The sequence below is a fragment of the Geotrypetes seraphini genome, chromosome 4 (genome assembly GCF_902459505.1).
Source record: "Geotrypetes seraphini chromosome 4, aGeoSer1.1, whole genome shotgun sequence".
In the NCBI taxonomy this organism is placed as follows: Eukaryota; Metazoa; Chordata; class Amphibia; order Gymnophiona; family Dermophiidae; genus Geotrypetes; species Geotrypetes seraphini.
In genome coordinates, this window is record NC_047087.1 from 286,966,396 (window position 1) to 286,980,622 (window position 14,227).

The window sequence follows — 14,227 nt, forward strand, 5'->3', positions numbered from 1 at the left end:
AGGTCACATGAAACTTTAAAGACATCAGCATTTTTTCTATCTGGAGACTGAAGTCCACAGAGGGTCAGAAAAAGCCTTAACCAGCAGAGCCCCTAATCTAAATCTGTCTGTAAATACGGCTTAACAAAACAATTGAATTCACTTCACAACATCTCTGTTTAAACATACATGTCCTTGTAGTCTCTTCAAAGAAGGAAAGACAAACAGGGCCTGGTTTTCTTTTTTTTTTTTTTTTTTTTTTTAATTATTTATTTAATTTTATAGATATACATTCATAAATATGTATATGAGAAAGAGAGATTAAACACATTAATTAAAAAGAAAAGAAAAAGAAGAAAACTAAACAACTTCTAATACAATATCAATCATCTCTCAACAAAAAGTCCACATTATTGGAAAAGCAATTCACATTAGTAGGGCCTTATGTTATACAGAAATTTATAATACAAAAATGCAGTGTTACTTCTTCAAATAAATGAAAACTAGACCTTATTCCACTGTGGGAGCACTGGACAGCATTACCCCTTTAGACTCAAGAAAAAATCGTAGTTGGGGGGGGATCAAAAAAAATATATGAATGTTGATCCAACAAGATCAAACATTTACAGGGATATCTAAGTTGAAACTTAGCCCCCAAAGTTAATACAAATTGTCTAATTTCCAGGAACTCTTTCCTTCGGGATTGAGTTAATTTAGATACATCCGGAAACATGGAAATCTTTGAGTCCATAAAGGTCACCTCTTTAAGCCTAAAAAACAGCCTAAGAAGTGCCTCTTTATCTTGCTGAAAAACAAATGTCACCAGAAGTGTAGAATATGAGATGACTTCATCCTCTGAGGTTTCCAAAATTTTTGTAACATCCATAGGGCTTAAATTAGCTGAAGCCTCAATTTTAGAAGCCTTCTTTGAAACTGGAAGGTAATAAACTTTGTGTAATGGAGGAAAACCATTCTCAGGATATTTAATATCTCTTTCAGAAATTTGTAGAATAAATCTTTAGGCATCATTGCTAAAGTTTTAGGAAAGTTAAGTAATCTTAAATTCAACATTTTAGTATAATTTTCCAAATTTTCTACTTTCCTTACTAATAGTAATTTGTCCTTCATTAAAATAGTCTGTGTTAATTGAATGCCTTGGACCCGTTGATCCAGGCAATCCATCTTTTCCCCCTGAGTTTTTATAGAGTTAATCTTTATATTATGTGCATTTACCAAAGGAAGAGTTCCTGCACATAATTTGTATAATGAGTCTAAAGCAGTCCAGATAGATTCCAGAGTGAATTCAGTTGGCCTTACCAGTGGGGGGACCGATGGAATTTGTCCCCCAACCTCTGATGCCAACTCTGCCTTCTCCAACGCTGAAGTCTCTGCCTGAGCAACCAGGGATACCGGTGAGCCCCTCCAGCTCTCTCAGGGTGGATCCTTCCTGTCCCTGCAGAGCCGCCGTAGTTCCCTGGTCTCGCGGCTGTTGGGGAGGCTCGGGTCCTGCAGGGCTAAGTGAGATATCACTCCCGATAGCCGAGACCTCCCTCTGCCTCGGCTGAGCCGGTTCGCCCCAGGGTGAAGAAGAGAAGAAGCTCAAAATCGTCTCCTGTCTTCTCGGGGTAAGTTCAGCCTGCCGGGCTGAGGGCCTGGTTTTCTTACAGCTTGAAAACATGGCCTAAGGACTTGATACGTGTCCCTTCAATCCCCTCTTATGTCATGAAAATGATGTCATAAATACACAGCATGAGCTGGAAGGGAGTGATACTCTAGATATGTCTCTCAAGGAGGGTTTTTTTAGGAGCTGTAATACGAATAACACAGTACATGAGCAGTCAAGACAAGAGTGCAAATAATAAGAGATTATAACAATAAAAAGGTCTTTTACCCAACCCTGCATTCAACTAAAGTGCTGATCCCAAGAATTAGATAAATCAGAGTTACATTTGAACTCAGCAAAGAGGTCTGCTAATTTCTGAATGTCCATAGTAGGACCTATATTGTCAGAAAGAAAAGTACAACAGCTTAAAGTACTGAGGAGAATTTAACAGAATTCTCAGCTAGAATCATATCTAGGGCCATATGATTTTGAGAACCATCTGAGAAGTGAGCCTAATTGATCAGTAATACCTTGCAAGGCGTCCCTAGAATAGTTCACAAAGCGTTGCTGATTATAATAATTTTAACTAATCCGATCAACATTCTTATTAATAGTAATAAAGGGAATAAGGAGCTCAAACCCAGCCTTAACCTGAGCTCGGGCCTTAAATTCATCTAGGACCCTCTTGGGACCCCTATAACATCTATGTATACATGTGATCAGATTTATATCAAGACAAATAAAAGGAAAAACCATGTGAATAGGAAGGATGCCTTTCAGAAAGAATATGCAGAAGCATAGTAACCTTAACTAAAGTGCACTGGCCTATCCACTGGCTGGGTAGCTTAACACGGAGCCAAAAGTCTCCATAAAGCCAGTAAATATCAAATCTGATGCAGCAACAATGGGGCATACCTATGAGCCAAGACAGAACAATAACCTGGGGGTAAATTACCTACAAAACTACCCTGTGTCAGATTAGAAACATGACATGTGTAATTGCCCTTATAGATGGTAACGGCAATATCAAGCTTTTGCTGTCCTGGTAACAAAGGGTATTTAGAACACTACAGTGCACAAAGGGGATAGGTAAAATTAGAGGAGATATTGGTAAATAACCCAAAAAGGCATGGTTGGATACCAAGAGGGAGGTCCAGAGGTACGGTTCCTAGATGGGGTCTAGCTTGAGCACATATGTAACAATTACTCTTATTATGTTGATCAGCAGTGAATTTCATCCATTCTAACCAAAGGTTACGTTCTGAAACCCTACCTCAACAGCCACAATATTTTCAAAAGTGGGATTGGCAATAGCCATCATGTCAGTAAGTTTATTGAATGTAGGGGCCAGTGGGTTAGTATTTTTTGGGGCCCCTACAAAATGGCGGGAGAGGATGAGTGGAGGTATCCCGTAAGAAAACTGATGGGTCGGATAGCTAGACCCACCCTTAAACCACATGTCTATAATGTACATACCTTCATCAGTAGGTCTAGGGTTGTCAATAGTAAGAGAAAGCTTAATAATTTGTGCAGGAACACTTTTCCTATAACAGTGTCCAACCTTATGAAGGGTCATACAAGTAAGCAGTGATTTACCATTTTGGTCCACTGTTTTTCAGAGTATTTTCTAGTTTATAAGCCCAGTCAGTATCAATATTCCACCCTACCACTCCCCAGAATGCACACTTATCCCCCCAACGTGAGTCAGTAACATATATATATATATGTCTTTAGTTTTAGGAATCTCTGAGGACCAATGGCACAGCCTTGGGATATCAATTGATGAACAGTCCACAATGTCAAAGGAGAAGGTGGCAACTTGCACACTGCTGGAATTATACCAAAGGGTAGCATACTATCGGTCTTTTCTGGATTCCAATTGAAGGACAGCCTTTGCGAGGGAGTAGTCCAGCTTGACGTCGTGTTCGCAAAGAGGTGTCGGGGGTGCTGTTTACAGCAGGAGTGTCATTTACAGATGGGTATGGGCAGAAAGTGCCGTGGACCCAGAACACATCATCCCTGTAGACCCAGTTAGAAATGATCCATACAGGGAGAAAAACTAGCAGCAGCGTTGCCAGTAAGAGAATGATAAAGTTGGTAGAATGCTGCAATGAGATCATCATGTTGTTCCACTGGAGGAGGTGAAATCTGCGCAGGGAAGACTTGCTTCTGGGGTTTTAGGTTAACCCTCTTCAAGCGACTTGCGTGGATCCAAACAGGAAACTCCTCAGTGAGTGCAGCGGGCTTGGACACAGCGATCACAGTAGTGGGAAGGCCAAAGGGGAAATCCGTCTGCTTCTGATGCTTGGAAAGCTTCTGGACAATCACCAGGCTGGAAAAAATGGGTAGGAATCTGTGGAGAGAAAGGAGAAGTGCAAGACACGTTTCTTTGAACAAGCCCTAATATTTCAATTAGCTTTTGGACGTATTCCTCCTGTATCAAAGGAAAATCTACCCATGGGGCGGGGAAAGGTCATCCCGTGAGAATCTCAAAGGGAGAGCAGCCAGATGTCTGTGCATACAGAAAGAGATACTTGAAAAGAGATGCTTGAAAAGCATTCCAAATATCATTCAGCAGCTGTACTCCAATATGATCCAAATAAGAGATAGAAAACAAGAGAAACCATGTTTCCTGTACTGAATGTGGCAACATGTAACAATACCAATTCATTTACTTGATATAGCTATGGCAAAAGAGAGACAATACTCAGTTACTTAAGGTTCTTAATTGAACAAGCCAAAAAGATATGTTTTTGCGTGCTGCATATAACTATTATGCACCTCAGAGAGACCATACTGATGTACTGAATGTATTCAGAAATGTATATTGAATGGATCATATGTAGAGAACACCACGAAATAAACGCTGTATAAAGTAAAACTTTTTCTTAAACATATAACCCCTAACTAAACTATATTCAGAATATAAAAGCTATAAGTAAAAGAACATTGCGCAGTTAGGCTAGTAACAAGTGGAAAAAGAGCTCTAAAAATGGCCAATATTATGTATCCTGGGGTACCCACTAAATCACAACCGTGCCAGCTGTAATTATCGAACTATATATATCTGTATCAAGGAGCAAAAGGTCAAGAATGAAAATATCACTAGCAAGAAGTTAAAATGTCGAGCGAGCACTACGATAACCAATACCATGATATTGGGCAATGAATAAGGGAGAGCTAGCAGCTGGTATCCAGGGTTTCCCCTCTTTGCACCAAAGTCCGTCCAAAAGGGCGACTTTGGGCACCTGCCAAACACCAGGCATCAAGTTCAGAGGGGGGGGGTAACAAAGGACTAGAAGGGAAGAGAATCCTGTTCACCCGTGAGACCCAGAAGCCCATTTAAAAGAAGGGCTTGGACATCGTGAAAAGTGTGAAGGGTAATGGGGTGACCTAGGGTCAGAGAAGTAACCATCTCTACCACCATAGCACAAGCAGCCAGGGCTTTCTTGAACAGGAGTGACTATAAAAAAAAGGCAACAGAGCGTAACTTACCGCCATGTTCTCCCTTCATGGTGTTACAATAGTCCCAAACAAAGAGATAAAACATGTGGGCATAAGCAGGAAAACCCAGACTTGAGCTAGAAACCAAAGCACATCTTAAATGTCCAACATTTCATAAGTCCTTCTGATAAGAGCAGTCATTTCAGAAACCAGGGTCTGTCTCAGAATCTGGTCATAGAAGGAACAAGCAGAGATCCATTGGTGGCAGTGACCAATCATAGCAAGAAAATAAGCATGTCTTTCTTGGTGGCTGGGCGGGGCAGACCCAGAACAGCAGCAGTGCGGAAAGTGCAGATTTGCCTCTGACCATAAGACAGGACAAAACCCAGGTATTTCACTTCAGATTTACAGACAACCATTATAAAAGGTGCAAACTATCAGCCTGACTGGTCTCCTGAATTATGGAACACAAAAAGATGTACAAAATAAGGATAGGACCTTGAGGGACAGTGCATGACTGTAGAATAGCCCGAAGGACAATGAGCCCTGGGGCATTCCACGAGGTATACTGTTGCTTAAAGGTGAAGGCAAAAAAAAGAGCTGAAAAGCCTCACCAACAGGGACTAAAATAAAACATTCCTTAGGGCAATGACAGAAAAAAAACATTGGCTGCCGGTGAAATGGGGGAAGAAACATAAGTGCAATGAGAATTACCAAAACATTAACAGCCCTAAAATCTAGGACGAAACGGGGAATGCCATCAGCTTTGACAACAAGAGCGATGGGCGTATTATAAGAAGAGATGGTGGTTTTGATAATGCCGGAGAAAAGTCAAGAGACAAGCAGTGGAATCTCACCTTACTGCTTGATAAAAACAAGAATGAATAACTTCAAAGAAACACTATAGGGGGTCAGTGGAAGCCCAAACAGAGAAGTCTGGGGGAAGGAGCAAAAGCATTCATACACGGATCCTGATAATGAAAGCTGCTTGTATACAAGCTGCGAAGGAAAGATCTTAGACTAATTCAAACAGCGCTTTCACTTCATTCCACATAACAGCACGTCCTACCTCAGTGTTAAAGATTGTTAATGTGAGCTGAAGGAAAAATGTCATACATACACAGCCGTACAAGTCTCATTTGTCTAGGAGTATCCTAAGTACCTTATGACTCATTACAAAACCAATATAACAATGCAAAAATATTCGCTTATCTTACCTTATAAGCGAGGTACAGTAATAAGAGACAATAAAATCTTATACGCTATAAAAGGTTTAACCTTACAAATGACAGAGTGGGCAGGGGGGTTCTATAAATAATTTCATTCTTCCCAAAAGAATGGTAGCTGCTTATATTCACGAGGGGCGCTTACCGAAAGTACCCCGAGAATTTTCCCAAAAAACTCCATAATAGAACCCAAAGCTTGAACTTAAAATAAAGGGTGGGTACAGGTCACCACTACCTAGTGAGTATTAAAGAACAGAAAAAATTCAGAAATACTCACAAAATACTGGTGATATCATCTGCTCATCCCGGACGAGCCCCCAACTGAAAAGGATTAGGTCCCAATTCCTGCCCCATACTTTCTCTGTCTCTGTCATTTGGAAGTCAGGTACCTGGGGACATATCTTAAAGACCAGAAATCATCTTCCAAAACATGTCCAAATTTTATTATGAGTTTCACATCTTTTATATGAATCAGGTTTGTCAGCATGTGTCAGCATGTGACGTAAACACAAACCATATATGGACACAGGTCACATGAAACTTTAAAGACATCAGCATTTTTTCTATCTGGAGACTGAAATCCACAGAGGGTCAGAAAAAGCCTTAACCAGCAGAGCCCCTAATCTAAATCTGTCTGTAAATACGGCTTAACCAAACAATTGAATTCACTTCACAACATCTCTGTTTAAACATACATGTCCTTGTAGTCTCTTCAAAGAAGGAAAGACAAACAGGGCCTGGTTTTCTTACAGCTTGAAAACATGGCGTAAGGACCTGATACGTGTCCCTTCATTAACCTTTACAAGTCGTTCACACAGTCAACCAGAGTTTATTGATAGACTCCTTACTCCCTATTATCCCGCTAAATCTCTTCGCTCTGTATCACAAAATCTCCTAGTTGTACCATCTTTAAAACTAATTAATACATTGAGATCCAATAATTTCGCTGTCACTGCACCCTCCCTTTGGAATTCATTGCCTAATCATTTACGAATGGAATCTTCAACAAAGCAATTTAGAGCAAAACTCAAAACATTTTTATTTGAGGATGCTTTTGGATAAAACTGTCCTTCTTAGGACTAAATCAACTACAGTCCCTTTCCCTACCTATTGTTTTACCCCTAAGTGTGCTTTATTCAAATATTGTAGTTCAGTCCTTCTTTCCCAATTGTGTGTAGTTAGTATATGTGTGTTTTGTAAATGTCTACTAACCTAACATTGTTTTATATAATATTTTAACTCTAATTTGTTTTGTTTCTTTTAAAGATATCTCTTTTATTATTGCTGTAAACCGCCTAGAAAATTGAATAAGCGGTATAAAATTTTTTTTTTAATGAACTTGAAACTTAAACTTGAATAAATATAATTACCCTCATCAGATCTAATTAACCCAAATGTGCTCTTCTTGTATGCATTAAAGTTCTTCATCCCTTATCCTGAATCACTCTGGTTCTGCAACCAAAATGTATGGCCCTGCATTTTTAGCATTAAATCTTAGCTGCTATATTGTAGATCAGTAGTCTTCAATGTGCAGGGCCTACCTGTGATCGACACGTGGTAGGCGCCAATTTTGCAAGCACCTACTGTGACAGGTGCCATTTCCAGAATCAGGCCCAATATGTAGAAATAAAAAGCAAAAATAATAAGTAATACCTTTTTTTATTGGACTAACTAGAGCAAAGTTAGATTAGCTTTCGAAGGTAATCCTTCTTCAGATCAGAGATAAGCAAATGAAGACATCTATCAGTATATTAGATGAAAACATCAAATTATTCAAATGACAGTCTTACTGGAAGAGGGAGGGGAGGGTGAGAGAGGAGATAAGGAAGGATAATATGAAGGTATCAGTCTTTAGCATCTGGCTTATTTCTCCAATATATCATTCAATGCAAACAGTGTAGAGAAGAATGCTGAATTGGAGAAACAAGCCAGATGCTTAAAACTAGGATTGCAATGCCAACCAGGATATAGCTTCTGTGGGACAACATTTCAGAAAACCAGAACACCGCATCAGTGATTTTATGGTAAGAATATTAAAAAGGAAATTTAAGACAATCCAGGATTTCAAGGCTTTTGAAATCAAAATGTTAAAACATTTTGAAACCCACCAGAGAGGGTGTAACCAAGACTTTGGCTTTCTCTCGCATTACAAAACTTAATTTTTACTTCTCTGACACCTTCATATCACCCTTCCTTATCTCCCTGTCTTCCTCTTTCCCTCCCCCTTTAAGACTGTCATTTGAATACTTTGATGCTTTACTCTTATATACTGATAGCTATTTTCATTTGCTTATTTCTGATCTGAAGAAGAAGGAATACCCTTGAAAGCTAATCTAATCATGCTCTAGTTAATCCAATAAAAAAGTATCACTTGGATTCACTTTGTTTTATTTCTACATATTATCCGTGTCCGATCCGAGCAGGTCCGATGGATTTTTCAACATCTAATATGCAGATGGGGCGATAGGAGGAATGCCATCTCGGATCGCTGGTGTGCGATCCCGACACATGCCCGTCCAAGCCTCGACTTTTTTTTTTAAAACTTTTAACTTTTTAGCCCAGCGAGCCCATGGGTTAAAACCACAGGCTCACTGTGTGAGAAAGGACAGGAGAGATTCAGGGCAGCGGGCAGGAGAGATCCGGGGACGAGCAGGGCAGCAATTCGGGGAAGAACAGGCAGGAGAGATCGGGGAAGAGCATCGGGGCGGACAAAGCAATCACCGACAAACTAAACACATTTTTTGCGTCTGTATTTACCGGAGAAGATGTACACAGCATTCCAGAACCCATCAGGCTATATGTTGGAAATGAAGACGAAAAGCTGACAGGATTGACGGTCAGTCTAGAGGAGGTGTGTAGGTAGATTGATAGGCTTAAAATGATAAATCCTCAGGACCGGATGGCATCCATCTGAGGGTCATCAAGGAACTGAAAGGGACCATAGCTGAACTGCTTCAACTAATAGCCAATCTGTCGATCAAATCAGGAAAGATTCCGGAAGACTGGAAGGTGGCGAATGTTACGCTAATCTTCAAGAAAGGTTTGAGGGGAGACTGGGAAACTACAGACCAGTGAGTCTGACCTTGGTACCAGGAAAGATGGTAGAGTCGCTGATAATGGACCGCATCATTGATCACCTTGACGGACACGGGCTGATGAGGACCTGTCAGCACAGTTTTAGCAAAGGCAGATCATGTTTGACGAACTTGCTGCACTTCTTTGAGGGAGTAAACAGACAGATAGACAAGGGCAACCCGGTCGACATTGTATATCTGGATTTTCAGAAGGCGTTTGACAAGGTTCCGCATGAACGACTACTTCGGAAAATTGCAAGCCATGGAATCGAGAGTGAAATACTCACATGGATTAAAAACTGGCTGGATCATAGGAAACAGAAAGTGGGGGTAAATGGACAATACTCAGACTGGAAGAGCGTCACCTGTGGGGTGCCGCAGGGCTCGGTGCTTGGACCCGTGCTCTTCAACATCTTTATAAATGATCTAGACATTGGTACAACGAGTGAGGTGATTAAATTTGCGGACGATGCAAAGTTATTCAGAGCAGTGAAGACACAGGGGGATTGCGAAGATCTGCAACGTGACATAATCAGGCTTGAGGAATGGGCATCAACATGGTAGATGAGATTTAACGTGGATAAGTGTAAAGTGAAGCATGTAGGTAACAAAAATCTCATGCACGAATACAGGATGTCCAGGGTGGTACTTGGAGAGACCTCCCAGGAAAGAGACTTGGGAGTTATGATCGACAAGTCGATGAAGCCGTCCACACAATGTGCGATGGCGGCAAAAAGGGCGAACAGAATGCTAGGAATGATAAAAAAGGGGATCACAAACAGATCGTAGAAGGTTATCATGCTGCTGTACCGGGCCATGGTGCGCCCTCACCTGGAGTACTGCGTCCGGCACTGGTCGCCGTACATGAAGAAGGACATGATGCTACTTGAAAGGGTCCAGGGAAGGGCGACTAAGATGGTTAAGGGGCTGGAGGAGTTGCCGTATAGTGAAAGATTAGAGAAACTGGGCCTTTTCTCCCTCGAACAGAGGAGATTGAGAGGGGACATGATCGAAACATTCAAGGTACTGAAGGGAATAGACTTAGTAGATAAGGACAGATTGTTCACCCTCTGCAAGGTAGGGAGAACGAGAGGGCACTCTCTAAAATTGAAAGGGGATAGATTCCGTACGAATGTAAGAAAGTTCTTCTTCACTCAGAGAGTGGTAGAAAACTGGAACGCTCTTCTAGAGTCTGTCGTAGGGGAAAACACCCTCCAGGGATTCAAGACAAAGTTAGACAAGTTCCTGCTGAACCAGAACGTATGCAGGTAGGGCTAGTCTCAGTTAGGGCGTTGGTCTTTGACCAAGGGCCGCCGCGTGAGTGGACTGCTGGGCACGATGGACCACTGGTCTGACCCAACAGCAGCAATTCTTATGTTCTTATGTCTTCAGCAATTGCTTCTTCGGTTGATCGGCCAGCCCAGTCGGTTTCAAAAATTTGTTTGGTGAATTGCATCTCTGTCTACTTTGTATGTGTTTCCCCTCATTTGCATGCACGGATTGGAAGCGGATCGCAGGAGAGGTTAGTGAATCAGACCAGAGGGAAATCTGGTTGCAAAGGGGTCGCAAACCGATTGGTACATGATCGGTTTGCTTTGTGAATCTAGCCCTAAGAGTAGGCTAACATGGCTGCCACACCATTTGTCTCCAGATGGCTTAAGGAAGTAATTTCCTCTTTATTTCTTCTTGCTGCCAAGCAGGCCTGATTGTGCTTAAAAGCATACTCTACTCAAGGTATTGCTACCTCTTGGACAGAACTGCATGAAGTGTCTCCGGAGGATATTCACAAGGCAGTAACCTAGTCCACGTTTGCTAAACATTATAGAGTTGTGGGACAATCAGATTCTTCTTTTAGAGCCCTGTATAACTATTGCTTTACTATATCCCCCAGTCTTTGGACTGGTCTGGTGAAGAGGATAAGGAATGAAAAATTATATCTTACATGCTAATTTTCTTTCCTTGACTCTCACCAGACCAATCCAGATATTTACCCTTTTATTTTTTCCATTTACATGTGATTTGTTAGGTTTATTCTTGCTGTTTAGAAGATTTAAAAAAAAAAGTATTATGGCACATGTTCTGTTCACATTAAATGAGATTTTAAAGAGGAAATTTTAGGGCAGTCACCATTGTTTACTTATTGATATACAGAAGAGCCAATGCTGCAGAGTGCCATTTATAGGGCAGGGTTCATAACATATTGTTTTCTGTCTCCATCTGTTAGTCAATGGATGTAACCCACAGATTTTTGACTGGTCTGGTAAGACTCAAGGGAAGAATTAGGTAGGGTGTAATTTTTCAATGTTGGCATTTACTTGCAAAATCTATGAGGGGGTAATTTTGAGGGTAATGAGCAGTAATAGGCTCTAATTGGCCTTAGATGTGGCCATGGCTGCCTTATTGGGCAGACAAGATAGACCATGCGGGTCTTTATCTACTGTCATATACTTTGTTAATTTGCACTAATTGGTACCAGTTAACAACTACATGCATAACTGGTATTCTCTAAGTTGTGTGTTCTAATTCTATTGCATACAACTTCAAGGTGGGGGGAGTCAGGGGAATCAGGTAGTTACTTGTGCAGGTTATAAAATACTAGCATTTGCACACCTGACATCTACTGTAGGCAGTTAGCATTTAGGGCAGCCACTGAGATAGTGTGAGTGCTTGTGCCTAAAGTTAGGTGTGTAAATGCGGACTTATGTTAGTGCTTTGTAATAGCAGCTGTGCTTAGTAAGCATCATCCCAATGCCTAACTTTAGGCAATCTGTAGAGAATTACTACAACACTGAAGCCTTAAAGCAAGTTAACCAGTGTGGTGGGAAGAGAAGGAAAGATAACAACAGAATAGATATGAACTGCATTATTCCTGTATTCCTTTGTGTCACTTTTAATTTAACACAAGCATAGACCTATAGTTTAGATCATTGTTTCTCAATTCGGTCCTGGAGTACACCCTTGCCAGTCAGGTTTCAGGATATCCACAATGAATAAGCATGGAAAAGATTTGCATACAATAGAGGCAATATTTGCAAACCAATCTCATGCGTATTTATTGTGGATATCCTGAAAATCTGACTGGCAAAGGGGCACTCCAGGACCAACTTGAGAAACACTGGTTTGGATAATCAGATTAGTGGGCATTACAGTAAAGCTGATGCTTTACTGGTATGATTTTTGTTGTAACAACATTTAATTTAGAATGCCTAATTTTGGTAGATTTCAGTAGACACATTTCATATAAAATGATAAATAAAATTCTGTACTTTTACAACCACAGGTGGGCAGTATGTTCATAACTGATGCAGATGAGAAAATCTCCATACAGTAAGTGCTTTATATTTTCGTGAGTCCAAATGTAGTATGTGACAGGAGATAGAACTGTCCAAATTGTTGTAAGGTGAAGTTAATGTTTTGTAAGCTTATATCAAAATTATATTGAAATAGTCTTGTTTTTGACACTGAGCTGTTAAGTATAAAGAAGACTACAGATATTTCATAAAGGTCTTTGTAAAGTGTTAAAGTTATGGCTTGGGGGTTATTTTGGCCATTTTCAGTTTTATTGAGATATTTTTGGCAGCAAATACACTTACCATTTGTAGAAAAAAACAAAATAATTTTTCACAATAAAAAGAGATAATATGTGGGGGTACTGAAAAATTCTCAGCCCAGCCAAGAAGGGAATGACGTGGAGCCTTGAAACTTACAAGTTATTCCACATATTCATCCCTAAGTTCAACAAACTTGGCACATCATGTCTGAAGTTTCTGTTACCCTTCCAAAAATATTCTGATGTCTGGTCACTGAAATATTTCTCTGCTGCTGCAATCACCTCCAAATCACTCGAAAATTATCACCCTTTCAAACTCTTTTTAAGATTTGGAAGAAAATAGTCAGATGGCGCAAGATCTGGTGAGTAGGGTTGATGGTCTATTCACTGAAACCCCAACTGTGTCAAAACATCCATCATTTTGCCAGCCTTTGAGCAGGTGCATTGTCTTGCAAAAAGAGAACTCCTTTCCGCAGCTTCCCTCTCTTTTTTCTCTCAATACCTGCTTTAATCAGTATTCTGCATTAACTGTTTGGCCCCTTGGAATATAGTTGGTCATTACAACACCTTTCTGATACCAAAACACTGAGGCCATGACCTTTCCTGCTGACTTTTGGGTCTTGAATCTCCTTGGCTTTGGAGAACCTGAGTGCCGCCATTGCATGAGCTGTTGTTTTGTTTCAGGATCATGTTTCTTCAAAGTAACTAGTTTGTTTCAGGATCATGTTTCTTCAAAGTAACTAGTTTCATCAAAGTAACTAGTTTGTTTCAGGATCATGTTTCATCAAGTAACTAGTTTCATCAAAGTATCTAGTTGTTCCAAAACGTTGGCACCAGCTTGCTGAAAATGCTGCAAAATCAACTTAGAAGTGTCCACATGATATTGTTTCTCGTCAGCATTCCAAACATTTGAGCATACACTTAGCAGACAGCTTCTGTATAGCCAGCTTGTGGATTATACACCCAACATGTTCCCTGGATATCTGTAATGTCTCAGCAATTGTTTTAGCCAATATTCACCAATCTGCCAAAATCAAGTCATAGACATGGTCAACAATTTCATGAGCTGACACCGTTTGAGGCCTTCCAGACCTCGCTGCATCTTCAGTCTTGTAATCTCAATGCTGAAAATTTGCACAGCACTTCACTGTGGAGTATGATGGGCATTTGTCACTCAATGTTTGCATCATACGTTCATGGATTTCCTTTGGAGTCTTCCGCAGGAATAGGAACTTCATGACAGCTCAGCGTTCCACACTTGAAAATTCTACACTTTTCGTTAACATGGTTGAATCAGTGATCTGAAACAATGTCAAAACATAGCATTATGATTCTGCAAATTGGCGCTTTG

General features: G+C 40.5%; 1 protein-coding gene across 5 annotated transcripts in view; it reads left to right on the top strand.

The window, feature by feature from the left end:
• Window positions 1-14,227, top strand: part of ARMH3 (armadillo like helical domain containing 3) — a 284,642-nt gene that overhangs the window by 92,626 nt on the left and 177,789 nt on the right. For all 5 annotated transcript variants that reach the window (XM_033941140.1, XM_033941139.1, XM_033941138.1 and 2 more), the window contains exon 12: window positions 12,607-12,653. In XM_033941140.1, the coding sequence (XP_033797031.1) occupies window positions 12,607-12,653 (47 nt within the window). The remainder of the gene's footprint in view (window positions 1-12,606; window positions 12,654-14,227) is intronic.